The 26,537-nt window shown below is 50.4% G+C and overlaps 1 protein-coding gene, 1 long non-coding RNA gene and 1 other non-coding gene across 3 annotated transcripts; 1 reads left to right on the top strand and 2 right to left on the bottom strand.

Moving 5' to 3' along the window:
* Positions 1-813: 813 nt before the first annotated feature.
* HSPA9 (heat shock protein family A (Hsp70) member 9) lies at positions 814-21,613 on the bottom strand. Its single transcript, XM_067005547.1, has 17 exons — positions 21,454-21,613; positions 20,107-20,165; positions 18,669-18,756; positions 18,396-18,577; positions 17,770-17,894; positions 16,492-16,565; positions 16,295-16,401; positions 15,384-15,546; positions 14,634-14,726; positions 12,661-12,870; positions 10,015-10,242; positions 9,173-9,277; positions 8,218-8,335; positions 6,494-6,588; positions 4,230-4,322; positions 2,411-2,551; positions 814-1,582 (listed from the first exon to the last, which is right to left on the bottom strand). The coding sequence occupies exons 1-17, from the start codon at positions 21,538-21,540 to the stop codon at positions 1,523-1,525; spliced, it is 2,028 nt and encodes a 675-aa protein (XP_066861648.1). The 5' UTR covers positions 21,541-21,613; the 3' UTR covers positions 814-1,522.
* Positions 9,722-9,786, bottom strand: LOC125182901 (small nucleolar RNA SNORD63). Its single transcript, XR_007163681.1, has one exon. It is a non-coding gene; the product is annotated as a small nucleolar RNA SNORD63 (small nucleolar RNA).
* Positions 21,614-23,237: 1,624 nt separating the features above from the next.
* LOC106034341 (uncharacterized) lies at positions 23,238-26,274 on the top strand. The gene is made up of 3 exons (XR_001205941.3): positions 23,238-23,553; positions 24,397-24,593; positions 24,857-26,274. It is a non-coding gene; the product is annotated as an uncharacterized lncRNA (long non-coding RNA).
* Positions 26,275-26,537: the final 263 nt, after the last annotated feature.

Genomic DNA, 26,537 nt, shown 5'->3' with positions numbered 1-26,537 from the left:
TATCTCTTCCAATGGCTGCGCCAGGCTTCTTCTTTGTCACCTTTTCTGTCTGGACAGAAGTGCTCCAGGTTCCCTTTGACTTCACGGGTAGGTTGCTCACCGCTCTTTAATGTGGCAACAGGAAAAAGCTGCAACGGCACAGGTCAAGTCTCCATTCATTTTCAAGTAGAAGCTGCCTCTGGGTTTTCTCGCTGGGGAGATGTCAGTGGCTGAAGCCGCCGCTCTCAGTCCCCCACCCGCCCACGAGTGCAAAGAAAAGGAAGGGCTATGGCCTCGGGCCTCACAGCCATCCTAACAGGGAAAGTGCCCACTGTGAGGAAAAGTAAACCTTTTCCTCTCTGCTACCTATCTGGGCTGTCAGGTCAAGGCAGCTATAACATTCGCTTTCCTTGCAGAAGACTGCACCCACAGCACCAGAAGAGGAGAAGGAGCAACGATTAAGAGAGGTGACAGCGTGCTGGGGCAAGGGGGTGGGTACTGCACAGCACAGGGGAAGGCCGGGTTGCTACAAGCAGCAGCAGGCAGCTGCTGTTCCCAGTCCACAGGCTGCTGCTTCAGGGGACTGAGCCCAAGCACGAAGCGCCTGAAGGTGAAGTCCCCCTGGACAAGCTCTTGCAGATCACAGCAGCACTTCCAGGCATCTCTGGGGGAGTAGGGGCAACGGACCCTAATCTGACACCAGGTGCATTCTTTTTGCACGTGGATCAAGCACAAATTCCAGAAACCCAGTGCTGCTACACAGCTGGCTGTTCCTTCACAGGAGCTCTCACAGTCAGCCTCCCCTTCTCCAACAAAGGCCACGATACCAAGAACTCCAGGTTGGACACTTTTCTGCTTTTATTTAAAAAAATCCAGAATGGATCCATTTTTATTATCCAGGAAATTGTTTCGCCATAAGCAGAGAACAGACACAGGATGGAGCAGAAGGCTCAGACAAGTAAAGTATGCAGCTTCCGTGTAGCCTCTTTTGTAAGAAATGTTACAGCTAAATTTGAAGAACCCACCTCCTCCAGAACAAGGGCACTAGCTGCAGATCTGAATGTTCTCTAGCAACGTAACCAGCCTTGACAGTGCTGTTCACAGGCCTCAGGACCTGTTCACAAGTGCTCAGATCCACGCGGAGGATCCAAACAGGCGTTACTCTCCGCCTGCTTCCACCAGAACCTCCATCTCCACCTTTCGATTTACTAACATGGTTTCCAAACTCCGGTACCAGATTTAGTACACCACAGTGTCAAGTATCAGAAACAAATGATCAGCAAGTCCTCAGGTGCCTCAGTTGAATACCGCAGGGCCAAACACTTAGAACTTTGTCTTGCATGAATTAACTTTCATCATGTGACAATTTATCTAGCAGACACATCACTAAGTTTATACATTAAAGAATTTTATATATAGAATACTGCAAAAACACAGTAAGTCTGAATTCTGCCCGTTTCTGCTCAGGAAGGTGCCTTCTCTCCCAAGCATCAAGAACATCCACCTCCTCTTTGTACTCTAGTCAAGGCAAGGCCGAGACTTCTTATTGCTTCTCTTCCTTCTGATCTCCTGGACTTCCAGAACCCTCTCGTTCCGAGGCCATCTGTGAAAGAGAGAGCTTCTTAGTGGCAGCAACAACAACATGCTTCTCCCCAGACATGTTATTTTTCCCCTTAACTAGCTGTTTAGGTTACTTCTAGACTGAAGAAACCCTTCTCCAGAGAAAAGGGTAATTGTCCGCTGGAGAGTGGAAGCAATCTTTGTCTCTGCATGACTGCTACTAGGAGGAAGGAAATTATCTTCCCATTACTTACTCGTTCCCAGTGGACATAACGAGCTTACATTGCAGCACTGAACATTGTCAGTTTGACATCAGAAAGCAGCTTTCCCCAAGAAGGGCAGCTTAGCACCACCAAGGTCACCTGGGCGGGGTGTGCCATTTCCATCCCCGCACACGTCCCCTGGGCAGGGTGAGCACCCGTCTGCCAAAAAAGGCAGAAACAGGCAGGCCTCTCACCGGGAAGATTGGGAAAAAAATCCCTCTGGCCTGACTACTGCGATTTTAGGCAGGCTGAAGAGGAAGCCTGTTACAGAATCATCTTCAAGTTATTCCAGACATTACTTTAGATAACCTGCAGACATACAGGAAAGCCCCATCCACATGTGCTTATTAACAGCTGCCAGCACTTTTCCATACAACACTGTGCAGAAATGTGACATTCTGGGAGGCAGCCTACCTACAGCAGGGCAGCCAGGATTACAGGCCTTCAACTCTGACTTTCTACAGCTGCCCCTCTGGCAAGCTGTCAGCCAAAGGGAGCTGTGCCGAGACTCAGCACCGCCTCCAGCACAGCTTGTGCCTAAATGTTTGGTGGCCCAACTCCCCCCTCCCCACCTGAGAGCTATAAAATATAAGTGACCATGAACCTACCTTCTTGTATGCCATTTCAAAGAGTTTCAGGGAAGCCTGCTGCAGGCTGGTTGCTGCCTGCCTGATGTTTTCTCCCGTTTCGGTGTCTTTACGAGCCAGAAGTTCCCTCATTTTAGCAATTTCTTCCTTCAATTTGTTGCACTGCAAAGAACACACAGACAAACGTGATGCAACTGCACTCGTTCACTGAAAAAAATCTCATTCCTGTCATCTCACCCACCTAGTGGCCACAGCAAAACTACAGGTTTTTGCCAGAAGCTGTGAAGTTAAGAGTCTCGAATTGAGCCATATGGTGTGCAGGGACTGGGACTGCGCTCGGTTCCCAGCGGGCATGTGTCCACCTCACTAAACGCACCGCAGTTGGCGTTAAGCGGTCCCCTCGTTTGCAGTCTCAGCAGAGGCGCCAAGGACAGAAAGCACTGCAGAGACTGAACAGCCTGCCAAGGAGGAGAGCTGCTCTCCCTGGCACACCTCACCAGCCAGCCAGTCACCCCGGGAGCAGGGTAAACGGAAAAGAAAGCTGGTTTTCATCTATATTTAAGGCACTGTCAGGAAGCCAACGAGTAATGCTGCTCACAACCCTGTTTAATCCCTTTGTTGCACGTGGGAGGAGCAGAGAGGCAAACAAAAGCAGTACGGTCTCATCCCAGCCCCTGTAGCCATCTGTCAAACCCTCCACACAGTCTGGCATTTCTCTGTCAGGCTGGCAGGCTGCTGGCGAGGCAGGCCTGGAGAAGGGAGGTTACTGGGGGACAGCTGTGCCGGCAGCGCTTGCTCAGCAGCATTCGCAGGGAAAACGTGGGCAGAGTTCTCCTCATTTAGACCCGTGGGATGGGGAAGGCAATCGAGGCCTTCTGTGCCAGGCTCCCAGCTCCACCCAGACCACACAGGGCTTCTTCCAGGCACTGCTACCCCTCTTTCCCTTGGTATTCCCCCAAAAAACATCACAGGAAACAGTCCTCGCAAAGAACAGAGATACAGGCTCTGCTCCTGCGAGAGTGAACTCCAGCAATCATAATCCCAAACACAGAGGACCTGAGCTGAAAGACTGAATTTAAAAAGTGATCAGAGGCTCCTTACCAACAAACCAACATCTTGTTCCCTCAAATGCCTCACAGAGCCCCTTTTATCCCGTTCCCAAGAGTTGTTAAGTTGAAGATTGTGCAATCTGTTTTAAACTTGGCTTTTGAAATTCATAATGTTGAAATTAAACCGTCACTTAGAAAGGCATGAAAAGCACTCCTTTGACACTAACTATCCACTTCACTCCAAAGATAGAAGACAAATTGGAGCTAAGTGGATACCATCATTTCCATCGCCTCCAAGTTCTCGGATGCTATGTTCACGCCACCGAGACTGCCAGGACTGCACAGCAGCTTTCCCTTGTCCCTCTGCTAACACGGGGCAGGCGCTGCTTGTAATCTCGAGCTTTTGAGAGAAACTCTCCTCTCACGCAGGACACAGTCCAGTTCTTATCAAATCGCTGCAAGGCCAGGCCAAGGACACAACTCATGCAGAAACCTCTCATTAACAGCTTCCCAGGCTCCTAGATCTTCACTGACACCCAACTCGCACTTTGAAATAGGATATTTGCTTTTACTCAAACCATGCCCTCCTAAGTATGCTCTTCCACCTTCCCATGCTCATCTCACCCAAGTGCAAAACCCAGATGAGTCGATGACTGCGCCACCGTTACACAGAACGGCAACACCAAGCTGGTGCTGCCGCCCAGAGCCAGCTAGGAGGTAAGCGGGAGTTCGAGCAGAGATACGGCAGAGAACCTCACCTCCTTTACCGTAGGGGATCGGGTGCCACCTACCTCATCTGCCGGCAGCTGGTCCTTGAACTCCTCCATCTTAGACTCCGTGTCATGGATGATGCCCTCGGCCATGTTGACAGCTTCCACGCGTTCCTGGGGAAGAGAGCTCATCAGGGCCTACTGCGCACGGCGCTGGTGCTACGAGCTGCGTTACATGCGAGCTGGCAGCTAACGTTTCTTTCCCCAAACTCCATTCCAGCTCCCAGCCTGGATCCTTCTTAATGGCAAGGTGGAAAAAAGAAACGCAAGCCAACCCTTTCTAGGGGTATTCTGGCACCGAAGCCCGAACAGGCAGCCTACATGAGACAGCCCTTCCTCTGACACCCACCGAAACAGAAGCAACCAACGAAGCACTGCTACTGGCAGGCTGAAGAAGCGAGCCAGTGCAGAGACTGCACAGCTCTATGTTCTGCTCCTTGAGGAAGCTGCAGAGCTTTCCAAGAATACTCTTAGGCTTCTTCAGCAACGAGGGCACTAGAGACAACTCAAATGTTGGGTCGTTTTACTGATGTTTCCTTATTAGCAGCACGTGTAACAACTCAACAATGGAAATAAGCACTGTGCTAGGTAGGAAGTATGAATTCCTAATGTTAGTGCTGCGAGGACAACCAACAGATGACTGAGCAGGCTCTAAGGACAGAAGCGTGGTAGTTCTCAGACATAATTCCGTCCCACTGTCAGCATAAACTATTTCATCTGGGACACCCAGCCCTCTCCATCTCGAAGACATGAGCAAAGGTGTGATAATATGCTCAGGAGACTCAGGGAGGAAAGAAGATGATAAATTATTTAGTTTCTATGCTGCGTCTGTACTTTTTGTGGGATGTCAGAGTTGACAGTAGGATGTTAAGTCCAGCAGCGCACTATCTGTCTACGCACTTATCATTACTTCCATGGTGGTAAAACCACAATCAGCAAGGTGTAACAGGGGAGCTTTGACAATCAAATTATGCAAGTCTTATAAAGAGACAGAAGTGCTAGTTAAGAAAGCAACCTCCATGCGGTAGTTCACTGGGCAGAGATGAATGCCACTTTGACTGTAACAGGGAGGAACTTACTCCCTCCGTGATTTAAGGTACAAAGTCAAAGCACAGCAACAGGAAACTTCAGCAGTCTCTTCAAGTGCTGTGCCACCACTTACGCTCCCTGGCAATGATGCAGTTATTTAAACAGTGGGGCTTCCAGACCAAAGTCTCTAAGTGTTCCACACCTAACCTGCAGGTTAAGCCAATCTTTTGTGGATCTAGAGCTCCTACAGCACAGAGAGGCTGCTCATGTGAATTTATTCCATGCATTTTTTCCTTTAGTCCTCTTCGGATCCCTTCACTACCATGAGTAGGGGCTGCATGAACAGCTGAGACAGGTTTATACAGACTAGGGGAACACACAGCAGGTAAATGCAGTGTGTGGCTTCAGCCATCAGTGAACATATGCTGGTGTCATATCCCTGAGCAGGCCTTCCTCGTGTCTGCTTTAAAAAATCAATGCTCCGTATTTAGTAGTGTCATTAATTAGTTCTACCCTCATTAAACCAATTAGTTCCAACCATTAACCCTGTGAGTATCACAGGTTCAGCCGCTCAACCATGGCCAGCATCAGACCTTTCTGACAAAGTCAGTGAGGCTTTCAAACACCTCCTGACAGCCTCACCTGCGCTGAGGGCAAGTACTGCGCATTCAAGGTGCTAGGCAGTGAGATTGTAAAGGACTACAGAAAGCAGCTTCCCACTTAGGAAGAGGACGTGGTGCAGCTTTGCTTAGCAGGCTCTATAAATTCAGCTTTAAAAGATACTCATAAGTAGAGTGCATATCCCCTGTACTGCCCGCAATTAAATGGAACGCCCCCACTGTGAGAACCTGGCTGCAGCAGGCCACCTTCAGATAAACAGCCAGGATAAGGGGCAGCTCAACAGCAAAGAGCACTGGTGACAGAAAGCACTAGCTGCAGTTGCAAAGCTGTCAGTCATGAGTAGCAGGCAGGTGAGTTTGCCTACTGCTGCCTCCAAGCCCCAGTAACTCTCCAGGGAGGAATTAAGTTACTGATCACACAGGGCCAGTTACCCAGCCCAACCTTCCTTGCGACTGCGGAGTCTGAACTGGATACAGGGAAGCAAGCAGATATCCAGGTAACTGCACGAGCTCACGGCTCAGGACTGGGGGGATCAGAACCTCCAGCTCCTTCAAGGTCAGCACGGTTAACGGCACACGACGGCAGTACCCAGCACGCATGCTGCAAGCTGTGAGGTGCTGCAGCAGTCACGTTACCTTTCTTCGCCTGTCTTCCTCTGCATATTTCTCTGCGTTCTTCACCATGTTCTCAATTTCGTCTTTGCTAAGGCCACCAGAAGACTGGATAACAACTGCATTAGAGAATTAACATTAATAAAGAATGTGCCCTCCTCTTTGAGGAAAGGAGACTCATTTCCCAAACCCTCTCCACAGCAGCAGCCTTGCTCAGGGACTCTGCACCTGTGCAGGCCTCGTGGGCAGTACCAAGACAACCAGCCTTGAAGGGGAATCGATGCAGTTGGCAAGATAAAAGCCTGACATCTTAGATCCCTCCTTCCCTCCTCCCCAGCTCTGCCAGACACTTCCTGCCTATTTCTTTGTAATCACCTTGTTCTTCAGTTACTCCTTCTGGAAAGCAAACATGCACAAAAAGCCCCCAAACCAAAAGGGGGTAGATTAAAAAATAAAAACCCAGAATAACAATACAAATCCCCCCACCACCACTGAACCCTTTTTATCAGGACACAGAGATTCCTTTCACTACTGGCCAGACGTTCAGGCTGGTAGCGCAGTAACAGTATTCCCTACCCAGCTTATCATGCTGCCCTTGATAAGCAAGCACAGCACGATTCCGTAGGCGGGCTCCTAAAGGTCCCCTATTTTTCTCCATTTGTGTCAAAAAGCCAAAACATATAGTCTAGACATAAACCAAGTTCTGCAGAAAAGCATAATTTGGTTGGGTGGACTGGATATTGCAAAGTCAAAAAAACAGGTATAACTGGCCCCAAAGTTTTATACAGTGTTTGCCAGTCGTACAAAACCCTAAACAAATGCACACACACGTCCTTTGGATGCAGCTGTGGGATGAGGAGCTCAGCTTTCTAGTTAGGACCGTATTTGCAGACAGACAGGCAACTTAAATTCTAGTTGCCTATTATCCGGTTGCCTATTTATTCCGAGCTAGAAGGCTGCCACAGAAAAAAAATCTACAAAGAAATCAAAGTAACATGCAGTGTGCTTTTGGAATCAAGTTTCTGCCAAAACCCAGGCAGCATGATTAAGAACACCACGTACCTTTGAGTTGCCAGTAGAGTTAACAGTATTTTTCTTAACTGGAGCATGCATCCGATTGCCCTAGTCATTCCCTCCAAGCCATGACTGAAGGGCAGTATAGAGCCTTCCCAGTCACAGGCACAAAAGAGATCTATTTGTACCAGGGGAATCTACAAATGCTTCAAATTAATTTTCTAAGCCCACAACAGGGCTTTAGAAAGAGTCAACCACGCTGTTAATTACCCCAGAACCCCGGGCCTAACATTTCATTGCACAGAGTGCGACGTACTGGCAGCTTGAAGTCCCCGAGCCCCCTGCCATTTAGAAATGTTTGCAGCCTAAACGAAGGAAAGCGAATCAAGTGGTTTCTCAAAACACCTGCAGCTTCAATATGCCTGAATTTCAAGATCTTTGCCAAAGATCAGAACCAAAACAGGGTGGCAGCACAAGGCCGGTGTACTCAGCCTCGGATTTTACAGGGGTCTCCCCAGTTTGATTTCTCCTTTAAAAGCTGGCACCTCCACGCAAGCGGCCTCAGCCACCTCTGTGTGGTGGCAGAGAGCACTCCACGAGGAGCAGCGTGCCCAGGAGCACAGCACAGGGACAAAGTGCAGGATTCCCAGTCCCTGATTTCTGTCCCTTCAGGGCACAGAACCCTGCTCCACACCTTTCTTTCCCATCCCTGTGCAGCACCCCAGAGCACTTACTTTGCTGTTCACGCCCGGTGCCTTTGTCCTTGGCTGACACATGAACGATACCGTTGGCATCAATGTCAAAAGTGACCTCGATTTGGGGCACCCCGCGTGGTGCTGGAGGAATCCCAACCTGAGAAGGAGAAGAGCTCAGCCATTAGCTCAGGGTGCAAGGCTCCAACGTCGGGCACCTCATCTTGGTGATCTGCCAGTTAAATTGACTGGTAACTAAGCCTGAGAGCTGAGCCCTCAAAATGCCCGTTGGCACCACGTGGAGAATTAACAGTATCTTAACAGATTTAACAGCATACAGATTCCTACCTTAGGAACTTCTTAGCAACAGCAAGATCCAAAGCTCTAACTGCCAAACTTTGCTGACACTGACCGATACCTGGACAAACCAATTCTGTGCGTGGAGCCACAGTCAGCCACGTGCCGCACACACCGAGTGCCGAACTGTCCTCCAGTAAGCTGGGCAGATCCACACGTGCTTGCAGAGAAGTGGTAGCAGGCTGGAAAGTGACTGCTCTATAGGGACTGCAACGAGCTTGGAGCCTGCTCTAAGTCTTGTCTTTGTAACGGGAGGAAAGGCCAACATCCAGATTACCTGCTGTGCACATCTGGTACTACAGAGATCTTCCAGCTCTTCGTGCCCAGAACTGGAGAAGGCTCTGCTAGGTGACTGCGCCTAGCCCTAAAGCTACATCATTAGGATCACCTAACGCTGCTGGGAAACTGAGCTCAATTTAAACACTAGCTGGTCCCCTGCCACTGAAAAGCTGTCCCAGCATCAGGCTTTAACTTTAGGGACTGTTTTTTTCTTTTCTTTAAGTTACAAATAGGGTGAAATATCTTCTGTAAGACAACTCACCCCCAACGCTGCCTTCAGGGTTCGCCTGACATAGAGAAGGCTTTGAACTTCTCAAAGAAGGTCAAGATTAAGGTCAGGAATACCAAGCAGCCAACCTACCAGTGTGAACTGGCCAAGAAGTTTGTTGTCACTCGCCATCTCCCTCTCCCCCTGGCATACTTTAATCTCCACTTGAGTCTGCCCATCTGCAGCTGTAGAAAACACCTGTGGAAAACACACACAGTTAGCGGATGGCTAGCAAACTGCACCACATGAACAGCTTCCTGCTCATGCGTTCCTGCTCCTTTAAAAAGCTCTGACTAAACAACGAAGCACCACGACCAGCCACAGCCAAGTTCACTGGCATCTCATCTTATATGCATTTGAGCACACAAAAGCTGGCAAGGCCATGCCAGCAGCAGGCTCCGGTTGCTGGCAGGCAGCCACATTACCAGAACGCTTCCTCCTGAAGCGACAAGACTCCCGTCCCAGCCCCACACCAGAGAGAACAAGCGTTATCAGTAGGAGCACACACCAGGAGAGCCAGCCAAGGCAAAGTGAGAGAAAGGATCACACCCAAGTCTGCTAGTGGCCCACAGTACAAGAAAACCATCTGAAAAAAAAGTTTCCAAGGCACACAGATGAAGAAAGGAGGTTTCAGATGGGCGCGGTGCTCAGTGACAGGTCTCCACACGATCCTTCAGAATGATGCGTTGACAGTTACATCATGGCACACGCACGCTGCAATCCTGAGCAGGCCACAGACACCCCAGGATATCTTGGCACACGGTGACTCAGTTTTATTCTCCTCCTTTGGGCACACTAACAATTAACAGAGATACTCATTGGCAGACACTAAACCTTGACTTCTAAGCTTCTTCTTTTTGCCAGCTGAGGAGAGAAGACTATCTACTGGGATGCTTTGGGTGCTCAGACCTCCACCGGACACAGTCCATTTGTACCTGGCTCTTCTTGGTTGGTATGGTGGTGTTCCTGTTGATGAGCTTGGTGAAGACTCCTCCCAGGGTCTCGATCCCCAAGGAGAGGGGAGTCACATCCAGCAGCAGCACGTCGGTAACGTCACCAGCTAACACGCCACCCTGAATAGCTGCGCCGATTGCCACAGCTTCATCGGGATTAACCGCTTTGCTCGGAGCGCGGCCAAACAATTCCTGCACAGTCTGCTGCACCTGAATGGGGAAAAAGCACAGCTCAGATGGAGAGCGAGCAGCGCTGCACAGCGCTGCAGCCACAAGAACGCTCCAGCCCTGGCCAAAGGTTTTGTCTTTATCGTCCTGCTGCCATGTAACCTGGTGGCACGAGAGAAATACTAAACCTCAGGCTTGTGATTGCTCCCTAATCCACCATTCCATGTTCCGTTACATGCACTTACTGCAGTCTAGAAAACCTTTTCTCTGGAGATTTTCTTGCAGTCAAGCTCTCCAGCTGCCCATCAACCTGCGCACCCCACCTGTATTGGTCCTTCCACATAGCCCAGCCTTATTCAGAAGGGATCACTCCATGTTTATCAAGCAGGAGCCGAGGACTGCTCCCCTGGAACTTGTACACGTCAGCACCGGGCAGAACACAGCTGCCAAGGACAGCACAGCTCTGGATTTCTGACCTTTCCTGCGCTCTGTCTCCAGAGCAGGACAGTTCATCTTGTTTGCATGTAATAAAGAAAAAAATTGAAGTGTATGAAGGGCAGCGTTTTCAAACTCTTTATTTAATGGGCTGTTTCACCAGAGAGGTAGATTGCTATGTCAGCAGACGGTTTGAGCTGTGTTATTAGCTTTTCACTGCTCTGCCCCTTTGGAATGATGTGCTCATGATTGCAACAGATTTACTGCTGAAGTACCCAGAAGGGAACGCAATGAGAGCCGCAGCTCAGTAGCCCGTTTCTCTCCCCTGCTGAGAAGGGTGTGAAGCCTGGTTCCTGTTCACAGCATCCTGCCTCTCTGAGCGCACTCAGCAGGCAAACATCTGCACAGGTGAGCATCGTGTGCCTGGCAAACTGCGCTGTAAGCAAGCGTCCAACTCCGCGTGTAAGCCAAGAGACATCTGCAGGCAGCGTTCCCTACAGAGGAAGGCACTTTATGCATGAACATATAATTAAGTGCAAGTCTTTCCCTCCGGAGGCATATTTTACAGCACAAAAGAACCATTACTTCTAACCACCCACTTTATGTTTCCTGGAGCACTGGCCACGTGAGCACTCCAAAGACAGCAAGCTCCCTCCCAGCAGGGGCGAAGCAAACAACAACACACGAGAGAACTCTGTGCTATGCACAACATACGGGCACTGATGTTGGAGCCAGAGCTCTAACTCTGGCTACAGGCAAACATTATATAACCTCAGAGCCACGAGCAGGGGACATAAACAAGGTGAGGGGAGTATTTATGTACTGTCTCCCACCCTTAAACGATACTTAGTGTTTCGGGAAGGGCTTCCCCACTTCCAGAAGTATTTTCCTCACTTTATTCCTCACTTCATAGACAGTTCACCATTTTTCTTCTATCCAACTGGACTGGTAGGGGCTTTGGGAAGGTTTAGCACAGTTATTCTGCTTGAGCTTTGGCCAGAGCAGCACCTTTTCCTTATCTCGTCCCTTTGGTTCTGCTGCCTGGGTGACCTTCTGCACACACTAACATCACCTGCAGCCCCCGGGCTCACATAATACTTCAGAAAGGGGAGAGAGAGGAAAAAAAAAAAAGGAACTAAAAACCCCAGGCCGGACCATGCACTGTATTATCCTGGCAAGGATCTGTCAATCACAAGCAATAACAGCAAAACAAGCTGTCCAAGCCCGACAGATCCCGTGGAATGAAATTTTGCTGATCTCTGCAGAACAGGATAAGCCGTACCCTTGAAGACAGCAGCACACATACATGTTCCGCACTGACTTCAGGGGAGCTAAACAGTCCTCACTGCTATGAATAAAAACGGTAAATTACCAGAAGAGAGCACCTTATCTGCAAGACTGTACTTGTCAGCAGAGCAAGCTTTTAAGTTACTTGGTGCTTATCACCAGAACGCCAGAACCAGGTGTTAGGTAATGAGCATTGAGAAGAGCCGATTAAGCATGCCTGACAACAGCCAGCACCACCTCGAGTAAGTAGACAAACACACACAAGCAGCAGGTAACCAAATAGTTGTGCTTCTGAGGTTTCTTCACAGGTATCTGCAAGTGCCCTGCACAGGCGAGGATAGCTTGTGGGTGCCAGAGATTACCGAGAAGTTACTGTCATTGAAGCGGACCTTTATCACACGCTGAATTCCACAACAAAAAACACACTGCACATCTCAACAACACTGCTTGTGTTCAGTCCGCATCAGAAAATCAGGTTGAGTTTTCAAATCCTGGTACCTCCCCCTTGTCTCTTTAAACTGTGACTCAGCTACGACCCCCAGCTGAGCTGCAGGAAGAGCAGAGTCCCTTGCCACTGCTTTCACAGGACTACCTAGCACGTCTGCTCAGCTCCTGGGGGCCTTCGATGGCCGGAGCCTCGAAATGACCAGACCCTGAACTTTTCCGTAATAGATCACCCTCAGCAGCAAGCACTGGTAGCCGTGCCAGCCGGGTCCGTAAGGGGGACATATCTCATACCTTCGGCATTCTGGTCATGCCACCAACGAGGATGACTTCACCAATGTCACTCTTGCTGACTTCGGCATCCTGCATGGCCTTCTGGCACGGCGCTACCGTCCTCCTGATCAGATCAGCCACAATGCCCTCAAACTGCGAGCGGCTCAGCTTCATGTTCAGGTGCTTTGGTCCAGAGGCATCCATAGTAAGGTATGGCAAGTTAATATCAGTCTGCAGCACAAAAACAGACACAGTGTGAAAAACATGAACAGAAAGCAAGGCAGCCTCACGCAGGTTTCAGATCAAGCTACAGGTTCTGTTCTGCCTGTTCTAAAACATCGACGTGCCTGTGCACTCAAAGCCCAGTCCCTACCTGGCAGCAGGCGTGTTCGTATTTTACATTTCAGACAAGAGCTAAGAAAGATTTTGTTACACATCTCATGGTTACAACCGTTAAGTAACTATTTTAATACTCCGTGTTACTCTGAGCAGTCTTTCATGGTCACGGAAAATAGTGCTCTTGCTCTTCACAGCTTGTGTGATCGTGGCTTATGCACACAGTTTGTTGGTGTTATGAAGGAAGTAACAACGATAAAAACATCTTTTCACTAGTGGTTGTAAGCAGCAGTATCGTAGGTAGGAAGTAAGAGCTGAAACCTGTGAAGTTACAACCTTAATTCCCTCCCTCAGCAGAACACAAAAGCCCATTTTCAGCCAGACTTTGCTAACAACTACCTAACGCTTCATACAAGGTAAGCTACCCAAAGGAACTAACTCACGACCCTTGTCTAAAGGCAAGCAGCTTGTCCGACAACTAGTCCACTGCTACTTAACCCAAACATTCACCAGTGCCCTGGGCCACAATCCCTGTTTCTCATGGTTATTTGTGAACAATCTTACAAATTCACACCCTAGATTTTAAAATCAAGTCTTACGCTGAAATCACCTTCAAGTGCTGAATCATGATGACATCAGGACTACAAAAACATTACTGCTTTCAGCTCTAGAGATTTAACTTCACAGAACAAGAACTACACCCATGTTACAGGCTAGAGGTGCGCATTCGCTTTGTAAACAGCATGCTTAAAAATACCACGGAGGACAGGGCCAGCAGTGAGCTGTTTTCCCTTCACCACCAAGGAGTTGGGGAATTCAGTTTTTCCCGGTATGAACAGACTGCATTTGCCAGCTCTCGAGCCGGTTAAAACAGAGCCTGCTATGTCTCTGGCAGAACTATGCACCCATTGTGACTGGCCTAAACTCCTTGCTATGAGCTCCCCACTGGCCAACAAAAAAAAAAAATGTTTATTCAGAACCTAGAAATTGGCAGAGCCCCCATTTCAATTACTATATAATTGACCTTAATTTCACTTCGGCAAGACTATTACACCCCCAGCTTGCTGCTTCTCCAGCTCCTTATTCAGTACTGAATAAAGGACAAACTTGAATACACTAAGATACAAAACGGGTGAAAAGGAAAGGGTGTATATGCTGCTCATTGTTTAAGCAACCCTTCTGGTGGAAAATAAGATTCTTTTTAGAAATTATTCCCTGCTATTAGACAAATTAGCTGTTTCAGTGGTGCGAGCAGCACCACAAGGTTTTGGAGGTGCTTCCACAAAGCCCTAAATACTTCCCGTAACACAGAAGTACTAGCTGCAGCTCAATTCCCTATTGCCCATCATGCTTCTATAGTATGTAAGTTGGGAACAAGGTCACATTCTCTGCACAATGAGCAAACATGGTGTCAGAACAGAAGCAAAAGGCAGAATCCGTTATTCTTCACTTCTGACAACTGATTTTGCTCCTCAACAGACACTGAGAGACTGTCCTGAGAAAGAGAACTTGCAGTTAAACCGATGCTGTTTGATTAAACAGAAGCCTGAGCTGCCAGCACAGGAGAAAAGCAGCTACTTCAAGAGTTTTAGAAACAAAAATAATCAAAACAGTTCAGTAAAACATTTCGATACTCTCCTTTGAGCCCAGCCACCTACCTGCACAGATGAAGAAAGCTCACACTTCGCTTTCTCTGATGCTTCTCTCACCCTTTGAAGGGCCATGTTGTCTTTAGTCAGGTCAACACCAGTCTAAGCAACAAAAAACATGTTAGCAGACTGTTAGCTAGCCATGGAGAGCTTTTCATCACTGCAGTTCACCTTTTTAATCACTCTTGACTGAAAAGATGTTTGTTGGAATAGAGCCTGTTGAACTTCTCTCTAACTCTTGATCTCTCAAACTTCTGGCAAACATCTTTAGCATTTCAAAACCATCTGTTAGCCCTCTCTGCTCTAGAAGTGATTATTCAGTAAGTTACGGATAAAAGCCGGGAAAAGCTGCTGCATCACAGAATATTAAGGCAAGGAACAGAGTTGGAATTGTATTGCAGTCTCCCACGGCCAACACTGCACCACGTACATCTGTGCTGACACATTCAATCGGCCCACAGATTTTTGTCAGTAAAAGTAAGCAGACTACATATAGGTAGTCCTGCTACGCTGCAAGAAAAAAAGCAGAAGCCCTGCTGTTTATTCTGTCTTCCAGGAGAGGAACATTCTGCCCTGAGAAAATAGATCTAAGACCTGGAAGTCAGGCTAACAGGTATCTTCAATACTTTTAAATCTCAGTTGTGCCACAGATCCCAAAAGAAGTCCTAATAATTTAAGAAAATTCTTATCCTTCCACAGAAGCTAAGCAGGGTTAAAAGACAACGTAACATGAGGTTGAGTTTCGATGAGGTACCTTACCTCTCTCTTGAACTCTTTAACAATATACTGCAGCAAAGCCTGGTCAAAATCTTCTCCACCTAAGAAAGTGTCACCATTGGTTGACTTCACCTCAAACACTCCCTTCTGGATTTCCAGAATGGAGATATCAAAAGTGCCTCCACCCAAGTCGTAGACTGCAATGCTACATGAACAGAGACAGAAAAACATTACTTCCCAGACAAAGTTCTGGGGCTCAAAATCATTCTTCCCAAGAGATAAGTGTGCAGAACTCATGCTGCCATCCACAAAAGTTCTTTAAAAACAACAATAGAGATCAGTGTGCACATTCCTTGAGTGCACTGAGTCCAGGTGGAAGCCTTCTCAGCGCAGCTCTTTCCTCTTCTTAGAGGAGAGACACCTAATGACAAAGGCAAGGACACTAGGACCACCATGAAACACGTCCTACAAGATGGAAGCCTTTCACAGCACTATAATCCCCATCGCAAATACAAAGTCAGTAACAACCCCCCTGCATTTTTATGACCACCCTTGACAGCTGCAGAAGGTTGAATGCAGCCAGGAAAAAGATACAAACTGTGGATTACCAGGCACCAAACCTCAACCTCCCTCTTAGGGCAGCCTTTAGCACCACTGGTGACCACCTCTCGCCCAGCTGGCCCGAGCCACGCCTACCACTGCTACCAGCAGGCAATTCCATTACCAACGCTCAGCGCCAATTTCAGCTGTAGCTGCAAGTTGTGAACTTTCTTCAACAAGTATAGTTGACACGGAGTACGGGTGACATGACACAGCATGGATTCACTCCTGAGAGTTTACTTTGGCAGAATTCCAACCAGTGATTCAGGAAAAAAACAGCCCAGAAGATGCATTTACAAAGCAAATTGCAGCACGCTTATTTAAGGGGGTTGATGTTATGAACATGAGCTTACATTTTGTCTTCAGACTTGTCCAGACCATATGCAAGTGCAGCTGCTGTTGGTTCATTAATCACCCTCAAAACATTTAAGCCAGAGATCTGCCCAGCATCTTTTGTAGCCTAAGTGGGGGAAAAAAAAAAAGAGTGCTGATAAGTGAGAGAAACTAAAAGCAGCCTACAAGCCTGAAAATCTTAGAGCTTGGTGAATACCTGTCTCTGAGAATCATTGAAATAAGCAGGAACTGTGATCACAGCATTCTTTGCTGAATGTCCCAAGTAATTTTCTGGAGTAAAAAAGAGACAAAAAGTTATTTTTACATTAAAAAGAATCCCACAAACTTCATTACCACTTGATTTGAAATAATTTTCCTGAACTAACAGGAGAATGGCTTCCTGCTAAGAACCTGCTGCTTTCTGGGAAGATGCAGAGGGAACTGCGCAGAAACCAAGTCCTTCCATGAACAGTTTGTGGATTTCTGGCAGAACACCTCTGCACTTCAATCAGTAACTGGATGCCATTAGTGAGGGAGAATTCCTGAGCTTAACTAGCCTTCTCAGCGTGCAAGACTGAGGTTGTTTTCTGTTTCTTTGCAGTGTTCAGCATGTAAGGTACTTATCACTTAATCATTTTTGTCCTTACCACACAATCTGTTGTAGGTAACATTTATAGGTAAGATATATAACATAACATATACACACTACATGTTTACAAGCATTTGAAACAGTATTCCTATTTTACTCTTGGCAACTTCAGCAAGCGTCCAGGAACTAACATTGAAAAAAAAATCTTCACATGAAGCTTCAGTCACAAGCTTCAGCCCTGCCCTTCAAACACTTCACAGTGATTGCATAATACTTTTCAAACCAGGCTGCAAAAGACAGCTATTTGATTTACTACTACACTGATTTGTTGTAATAAATTATTCCAGAAACTATATATTAGGAATTGAAAAGGAAAAAAATCTCCAGGACAATGGATATTTCTCCCTAGTAAAGATTCAAAGTCACCACAGACTAAGCAGCTTTTCCCTGCAGCTGACTAATCAGGTCCCTCGAGAATTCCCTCTCTGACTACACTTCTGGTCAATGGGTAAGAACCAAGCCACCTCAAAACCCTGCTGCCAAAGCCCGTGCTCAGCTGCAGCCTAGGAGGCTCGAGGACTGCAGTTTTCAAGGAAAAGGAGCTCCCCCTTCTGAAAAAAGGGTGCATTCAAGTCAATTGAAAATCAGCACACTTGGCATTCGAGTGTGTTTTATGTAAAGCACTAATATTTTGCCAGAGATCCCACGTTAACACAGGCACTGATCCTCCCTGAGGTTTCCTAACAGCCCGTCACCACTCCCTTCTGCAGCCTGCCCCACAGCATGGCCTGCTACGCATGAATTCCCACAGCACAGAAGTCTGCATTGCTGCAGTGCAGCCAGTTACTGCTGCCCAGTATGAGTCATGCTCGTATTTGTGCATGGCAAAGACCAAACTCTACCAACCTGCAGTTTCCTTCATCTTCATTAGCACAAAGGCACCAATCTGGCTTGGAGAATACAGTTTCCCGTGGGCCTCCACCCAGGCGTCACCATTGGAGGCGCGGACAATTTTAAATGGGACATTCTTACTGGAAGAAAAAGACAAAAAACCCTAGAACAACTCCTTTCGGAATTTCTGTACCAATATACAGCGTGGATCCCCTACAATTAGCATCATCAGAACACCACATGCAGGCTTTTGACAGAGAATACTGAAATTTCCAATGGCCTCAGCTCCAGTGAGCCCCAGAAGCACCAACATATTCTGTTCTTATTCAGCAACAGCTCTCAAGAATAAGAACCAACTTGTCTGGTAGATATTGAGAGTTCTGCGCAGTATTAGCAAGGCTCTCAAGGAGAAATACTAATTGGTGTACTGTTTGATGACCTCTCTGAAAACCTTAAAATAAAAATACAGCGTGGTCCTCAGAGTATAAGCAGTAAAACTTTGAACCACGAGGGCGTAACTGCTTGACCCCTCACTACCCAAGCCAGGCTTGCATTTGAAATCACAACCGGTCGCGTTACGCAGCACTGGGTTTTGGGCTCTTCCTGCTGCAGGTGGCATCGCCCTCCCCACCCCCACTCACATGTCCTTCTTCACTTCAGAGTCGTCGAAGCGCCGCCCGATGAGACGCTTGGTAGCGTAGAAGGTGTTGTGCGGATTAGTTACCGCCTGCCGCTTCGCCGGCATTCCCACCAAGCGCTCACCATCTGCTGTGAAGGCAACAACCGACGGCGTCGTCCTGGCACCTTCCGAGTTCTCCAGCACCTACGTGAAAGCCAAAACAGGACCCCACCAAAAATCACCGCCTGCGAGAACACCGATTGGGACTGCAGGCTGAAGTTTATTTTTGACTTACTTTGGCTTGTTTTCCTTCCATAACTGCCACGCAGGAATTTGTTGTACCCAAATCAATTCCGATAACGGCACCCTTAATTGCTTCTGAGCTGTAAGGAGCATTACAGGAAAAATCAGATTACTGCTAAAGGCAGATACTACCTAGATACAATCTTTCTGGTCTGAAGGCAGGACAAAGTCATTTTTCACCAGACATCGAAGCAAACCCACATGCTGTTCTGGGCCCAAAGGTGCTCTCTGACTCTTGCACTGGAATTTAACCTCCTGGCTCTCAACTCAATCAGATTGCCTACAGTTAAATCCCCACATATTTGTTTAAACACATAACACCACTCTTCACCAGAAAGATCTCAACTGTATCTTCTCAACATCCGATAAGATTTAGATACAGAATGAGTTGCAAGTAAGCCCAGCCCTCCTCACACGAAGTTTCCTGGACTTGTTTTGGGTTACTTTTGATTTCTGCACTCCAGCTTGCCTGATGACATCCTCCTGGGGTCAAGATGCTAGTAATAAATGGGATCAGTTCATTTATCACTGCTTAGCATGAAGTGAACAATGCACAGAGACAACAAAACTAGCTAAGCCCATGCAGGGTCCTCTGAGGCAGAGTGAAAGAACCATCTGTTTGCTCCTGAAGGGCAGGAAGTTAATTCTGAAAAACAGGAGTGGTTCTGACATGAGGGAAACTTAAACCTCTTCTTTCTTTCTAGGAAGCGTGTTACCTCTTTCAAGGCTAGTGAGAACTCCCGAACCGTAGTTCTGCTTTCTAGACAAAGCCACGTTCTGGAATAGAGCAGCACCCTGAAGCCAGAGCAGGGCCCTGTTTATGACCAGGGCATCGCCTCCCACTCCCCAGGGTGCTCGGCCGCTCTAACTCCGGTTCACCCAGCCTCAGGCAGCGATCTCGAAAATGAGCAACCGCTCCGTGTCTTTGTACCGACCAGAGCCGGGCCGTTTCCCTAACACAGGCATATTTCCTGCCCCGTGTCCCCAGCCACCACTGCCCACAGAACATCTGACTAAGTTATACAACTGCTGTCCTTTCCTCATCATCCCGTAACATGACAAACAAGTGATTGAAACGCACAAGCTCTTTGAAATAAGCTTTATCTGCACTGAAACAGAGCCACTTGTCACCCTGGTTTCACACCAGCGTAAAACAAGTTTTCCATCCTTTCCCTCTCCAATCAAACAAATCTCAAGAATTTTGTGGATGCTGCTGATGGTGGAGAGTGGGGGGAAGAACAATCCTAAAAGTTCCCCTGAAATAAAAAAAATAAATTACAGGGATAAAGACACAGCCTTGGGAAAGTGACAGGCATAGGTTCTAGCTCTGCTCTTTTTCACCATCTCCCACTCCCATAATCAGTTCTGGAGTCACAAGGTTCGAAATAAACATCAAACATCCAGACCTGAAAAAGCAAGGCAATACTCACGCATATTTTCTGCTGGATGCCGCTCTGAGAACGTTCTGACTGAGGCCATTCCAGAACGTCTATAAAATAAAGAGGTTCTCATGAAGGTTGAGTTTGAACAGGAAGCGATCTTCAGCCCAAGACTTTCAGAGGAAGACAATTTCTGAAGTAACACAGCCCTACAACACTGTATTTTTTTAAAAAATCTTGAGGACAAACTAAGCAAGAATTTAAGGAAGTTTCCGTTTGTCACAAAAAAAACTACTACTATCCCCATAATACCAATATTTATTACCTGAACTGAGCAATTTCACTCAAAGCAGTCTATGCATACGCTACCAGTTAAGCAGACAAAAATTAGTTCACTAATTTAGCTCTGAACCTTCAGCCCACGACGAGGATCAGCAGATAAACATTAACCCAGTTCCTGAAGGCTTGTGTGCGGTCAGCCTCAGATGTTCTGCTTGAAAAATCTGCGCTCAAGGTTTTGGGACAACTCTTATGGTTTTTTTGCACAAGCTGCGTCTCTGCACGCACACGTCAGCATCTCAGAGAGCTCCGACAGTGTCGTGCATTTCTCTCCTCGTGTTTTTAGCAAAGCATCTCGTTACAAACAAAAGCGCCCCAACACACGAGTGTTCTGGGGATCCTTCGGGACTCGTGGCCTTGCCCCTGCCAGACGCAGGCAATGGTGCGACAGCTGGGGCAGGCCGGCCCCAGCACCAAGAGCTGCCGGACCGGGAGGCCCCATCCCCTAAACTCATTTTCGTCCCCTGCCGTTGCCAGCCCGACCTCCGCGACCATTTTGTCCCGGGGCAGCGGGGAATTGAGCAACCCTGCCCTGGGCTTCCCTGCAAACGGAACCAGCGCCAGCGGAGTGCCCAATGCTAACGGGGCGCGTCTTGCGACCCCTGCCTGCCGCCCCCACACGGCCTGGGCCTGCCTCCATCGCGGCCGGCACGGCACCAGCAGCCCCCTGCAGTCCCCTTCGGCCTGCCCCAGCCCCTCTGCGGGGGCCCCCCAGCCCCCCTCCGCCCCCACTTAGGCCCCTCACCCCCCCAGCTCCTCTCAGCTCCCCCTAGCCCCCCTCAGCCCAGCCCAGGCCCCCCAACCTCCCTCAGACCCCCCAGATCCCCCCCTGTGCCCCTTCACCCCCCAGCTCCTCCCAGCTTCCCCCCCCAAAGCCTCCCGCCCTCCGTCAGGCCCCTTCAGGCCCCCCCAGACCCCTAAACCCCCCTTTGAGCTCCTCCTCAAGCCCCCCTCACGCCCCCCAGCCCCCCACCTCCCTCAGGCCCCTCCGCCCCCCCCTTCAGCTCCCCTTCAGCTCCCCCCCAGCCCCCTCACGGCCCCCTCCCCGCCCCCCCGCACCTGCGCGAGCCCCGGGGGCGCTGTGGCGGGCCCGCCGCGGGGCAGCAGCAGAGGCAGGCGGGCGGCGGCGCGGCGGGCGCTGAGCATGGCGGCGGGGGGCAGTGGGGCCGGGCCGGGCTCTTCTGGAAGCCTCCACCCACGTGGGCCTCGCGGGGGGGGCTTCGCGCCGCAAGGACCCCCCTCCGCGGGCTGTCCCTGCGATCGCCTGTTCCTCCCGTTGGCTTTTCGTAAAGCGCTCCGGTTCTCGCGCCCTCCCCGCGGCTGCGCGCCGGCACCAAGGGGCTTGCACGGAGGCGGCGGCTCGCCCCGCGGGCACCGAGCCGAGGCGCGGGCCCTCGGGTTGCGCTCCCGGTGCCGGCACAGCCGCGGGCAGCCGGGGGCCTGCGGGCGGCCGCGCACTCAAGGTCGGGCAGGAGAAAGCGCGGGGCGATTGCAGCCGCCTTGCGTCAGGGGGAGGGCGCATGCGCAGAGCGCCGGGAGGCGCCGCGAGGGGGCGGGGGCGGGCGGGGCTGCGCCGGGGGCGGGCGCGCATGCGCGGTGTGCGCCGGGCGGGGGTGAGGGGACGGGGCTGAGGGGCCGGGCGGGCCGGGCTCCCCCGCCCTGCGTGGCAGCGGGGCCGTCCCCTGTGCTGCTGCCTCCTGCCCCCCGCAGCTCCCTGCCCGTCCTGCCCTCTGCTGTTCGTCGAGCCGCCGCGGTGCTCTCTGCTCCCCCTCCGGGCCCCCGCGAGGCACCGCCACCAGCCGTTCCGCCGCCGCCCAGCACGCTGCTCCCCTCCGGGCGGGGTCCTCACGCCGCCCCTCAGCCACCCTAGTTTACCCTGCTCGTACCCATCGCTTCCCGCTCCTGGTGCGACCTGCGGGACACAAAGCTCCCAGCCGGCACAATCCCGGGGCGGCGCCTTGCCTCAAGAAAGCAGTTCTTTATTCTGGAAACAACACAGATCGCTCCACCGATACGCGCTCACTGTTTCTTGTGTTAGCTCATAAATACAAAGTATTTTGTACTTGCGAAGTCCTCTCCTTCGTAAACTGCAACGCTCCGGGCCTGGCGCAGCCGCGTGCACTCACAGCTTGCCTTGTGCCGGCCGAGCGCAGGGCGGGGGCACAGGGACCCTCCGCCTGGAGCAGCCAGGCCAGGTGCAGCCTGCAATTTGTGCGCACAATTACGACAATTTCGTTTTGAAGTCAGACCCGTGAGAGGCGTGAAACAAACGGGTAACGGTTGGAGGAGAAAAAATCCCGATTTGGGCTTCGACAGAATTCACTCCTTCTCTGCTGCCTTGGCAATAAGACAGCGAGGGGAAAAAAATAAAAAAAAGCCGTTCACGTTCCTGGCTCCCTCCTTTCCAGTAGCACCAACATATATCTCGAGGAGCTCCAGTGCAGGTTTTTACTGCAGAAAATAAACAGTGAATTGTGTCCCCCACGCCAAGCAGCAGAACAAGGACGAACCCAGGCAGCCTCCAGCCTCATCCCCTCGCCTGCCTCGCCCAGCCCGACCTCCCCACTGCCCCCCAACCCCTTTGTTCCCAAGGAGGATATTTCTGAGACCTCCATCTCAGGGAGTTCCCCCAGCCCTGCTCACCTGGGGGCAGGAGCTCTCCTCCCTGGCACCCCGATGGGGACGGCCCCATTGCAGCCCCCTCCTGGCAGCAAACCCCCAGGTGCCTCCATCCCAGGAAACCCCGAGGCACCGCTGCCAGCCGGGCTGTCCCTAGAGCTGGTGCTCTCCGAACAGGCGGTGGAGATGCTTTCCTTAACAGGAGTTTATAAAGGGCCGGAGGAGCCGCTGGGGAGAAGTCCCCACCCTGACATCGAGGGCGAGGGACAGCGAGCTGGGAGAGTGCCACAGCCCCGCTGCAGCAGCGCCCGGCAGCTTGCCACCACTCCAGCCTCGTCACAGCCACGCTGCCTGCGGGCTTTGTAACCCTCAGGGCTCGGTGCCAGCCCCACAGCCACCTGCTTGCCAGTGCTGGCAGGCTGCGGGGCCACACGGAGGCCTGCGTGGCAGGAGGGCTCCCTGCCCCTTTGCGTTTCGCCGGGCTGCCTTGTCCAGCTCAGCTCCCCAGCCAGTTCCCTGCACGGACAGCGGCAGCACAGGGTGAGCAGAAGCAACCCAGCTGGGCATGGGGGCAGCTTAAATTGTTTTAAGTAGCCTTGCACCAATTATGAACCCAAAGCACATGTGTTTCCCCTCCCAGAGAAGCCAGAGCCCTCGGGTGTAATTAGCAACACACAGCACGGCTCCGGGGCCGGCCTTCCTCAGTCACATCCCTTCGTTCAAAAGGAGTTGGAGCCAGCGGGGACGCAGGGGCTGGCTTAAATGTATCTGCATGAGGCGGCCCCGCTGTGTTGCAGGGGACAGGGGGGACATGCCATGGGCAGGAGTCCAGGGGCCTGGGGACAGCACTGCCACCCCTGCCTGGGGCACAGGAGCCCTGCTGGAGGCGTCCCCCCACGCTGGGGTGGTGACAGGGACACAAACCCCATTCACTCAAGCTCACGGTAGATCAGGAGTGCGCTCCTCGCACCCTGTTACTCATTCCCAGCCCCTCAGCCCGGCTCGTTTCCAAGTCTTTCCAATGCTCCCCACCCCAGATGAGAGAACCCAGCCGTATGCTCGGCTCGTGTATTTTCTGCTTCGGTCCTCGCCCGGGGACGTGGCTCCCACACCTAACAACAGACACACGAACAGACGTGGCAGAGCTGCTCCTTGTAACTGGGAACCCTCATCCCGCAGCGAGGAAGATCAAAAAAGGACAGCGGGAAGGGTGGGGATTGATGCAAGCGCTGAGCTCAACACCAAGCCCGTTCTTTCCACAGAGGCACCTCCGCTGCCCCCTACCCCTGTGCTTTCGGGAGGGAGGGCACCCTTCAGCGCAGTGATTATTCACATGACCTCCACCATTAAGCTTTGCAAAGCTTTTTTTTTTTTTCCTCCAAGCAAGCAGGCGATTTTGGCCACCGCACCGTTGAGCAGCTTTGAAGACACCCAACTCAAAGACCTAGTTATTCCGCCTATTTTTCCCCCACAAACTTCAGCAGTGAGAGCACATAAATTGTGTCATAGCTGCCTTTTCATCTGTCCTGGGAGTTATAGACTGCACACATAAGACAATTCATGTTCCTCTGCATAATGAGGTGAGTTTTATAAATCATAAATCTTCACTTAATATGCAGGTGGTGTTTGCTGCCAGGTTTAGGAAAACTGATGCAGTTGCCAAGTTCATGAATGTCATAAATCATTCATGCTAAGGTAGTCTGCAATTGCTCAGTCCTTTGAGACAGACCAATTTCAAGGTGGTTGTTTAACACGCGAACGCGATCTTCATTGATTGTTTATACAAATATATATTTTCATTAAGTTTTTCCCTCTCCATTTTTTTTCTTTTCTTCTTCTTTAGGTGCCAGCTGTGATGTTCTGAGGAGTCCCCGGCCCTGGCTTCTTTCCAGTTTCAAAATTCCATCAAAAATCCATTACCCAATGCATAAAAATCCGTGGATTTGTAATGGAAAGAGCTCCTAATGCTCAGAAAACACAGCCTGGATGTCTCAATAAATCCCAGTGCATGTGATTTAAATAATCCAGAGCCAGAGAGCATGCCTCCATTCTTCACAGGGTCGTTTTGAATGGACAGGATTTTCTGCAGAATTGCCATTAATTAAAGGTGTGCTGATCCCAGCAGGGTTTTCATCTCTGCTTGAACTGTGGTTGCTGCGCAGGGAACACCGTGAGCTTCTGGATGGGGTTTAGGCCGCATGCAGTGGGTGCTGCGCAGCCCCCTGGGGCGTGCAGGATGCGGTGGGAAGTCCCCGGGGAGGAGGCTTCCCTCTGGGACCTGCAGTTTTGAGCGGGGAGGAAAATGAGTGCTGGGGAAGGGACAGCGGGGAGGTTTGGTTCAGCAAACTCACCCCTGGCAAGAGATGCTCCTCCTGGGCTCCTGTCCCCCAGCCCCAAAGGTCGCCGAGGCTCTCAGCTCATGGTCGTTGTGCCTCAGCTCTCTCTCCCACCAGCTCCTGGGGTTTAGATTTTGCTTTCTTCTTTTGTATGACATCTTTATTTCTGGGCTGGTTTCACACAGCGAAAACCCTGTCCCATCTTGAAGTGTTTAGGGTCCTCAAGAGAGGGCTGTCACCTCAAATGCAGAAACAGGACCTTGGATGAGAAAAGTCCTTCACTTCCCACCTGATTACATCTTGCACGGATCGAAAAAATCCACAGTACTGCTGGACGGAGCAGTAAATTAGAAGATGTTTAGGCTCGGAGTCACCCTACACTGGAAAGGGTCTGATATTGGCAACCACATCAATTGTGAGTGGATCTGAGAAAACTGCATAGGTGGGATAAGGCAGAGATTCTGATTGCTGTTCCTGTCTTCCATCAGCCTTCACTGGTGTAATTAACCCATCACAGACGGTTCAGGCACCGAGTTCTCTCTCTCTTTTTTTTTTTCTTCCCTGGGATCAGCCAAGAAGTGCTGAAGTTTCTCAAATTCATTCCTTGTTCCAAATTCACTGAAAAAAAATCTGCTAATAGCTCCCGAGCTGCAGATTGTTCCTAAGCACCTTGTAAGCTGGCCAGAACTGGAGAACGGAGCAGGCTGGTTGGATTTGGCCAAACGTGGAGGTCTCCTCCCTCGATTCGATGAGCGTGGAACACAGGAAAGGCTCCAGGGGAAAACACGGGACTTGCTGCAAGGCCCCTCTGGCATCTGGTCTAGATCCCAGCCTGCCCAAAGCTTTCTGCCATCCCAGTGTTCTCCACGTTCCTCCACTCGTGGTTCTTGTTATGGGGTCAGACTTGTGAAAACGCCTCGTTGTGATGAACAATCCTGCCTGTAAGCTGATTCCCTGGGATAGCACCGAGAGCCCAGCTCCGGGCGCTACGCTGTCAGAGCACAGCAACGCTCACGAAGGTTCCCACCTCTGAGCTGAGAGGTGCCCCCCAGAGAGGCATCTTTCCAACGAGAACAGCAGCTCATGCTTCAGTAGTTTGGGGCTGAGCTGAAACCTCAGCGAATCTCAGGACCTCCAGGACGATCCCAGCCACAGCGCTCTCCGACGGCAGCACAGGCGATACCCACG

This window comes from Anser cygnoides, chromosome 14 (assembly GCF_040182565.1).
Source record: "Anser cygnoides isolate HZ-2024a breed goose chromosome 14, Taihu_goose_T2T_genome, whole genome shotgun sequence".
Taxonomy (NCBI): Eukaryota; Metazoa; Chordata; class Aves; order Anseriformes; family Anatidae; genus Anser; species Anser cygnoides.
This window is presented reverse-complemented; position numbering and strand designations above follow the sequence as displayed.

Coding starts and splice junctions, on each gene's coding strand:
- HSPA9 (XM_067005547.1), bottom strand. CDS start 21,540: ATGCTCAGCGCCCGCCGCGCCGCCGCCCGCCTGCCTCTGCTGCTGCCC. Junction 17,895..18,395: donor TCTGAAGTGAAGAAGGACAT/GTGAGTGGGGGT, acceptor TTTTTCTTCCAG/TAAGAATGTCCCATTTAAAA. Junction 10,243..12,660: donor GCATGACCAGAATGCCGAAG/GTATGAGATATG, acceptor TTCCCCATTCAG/GTGCAGCAGACTGTGCAGGA.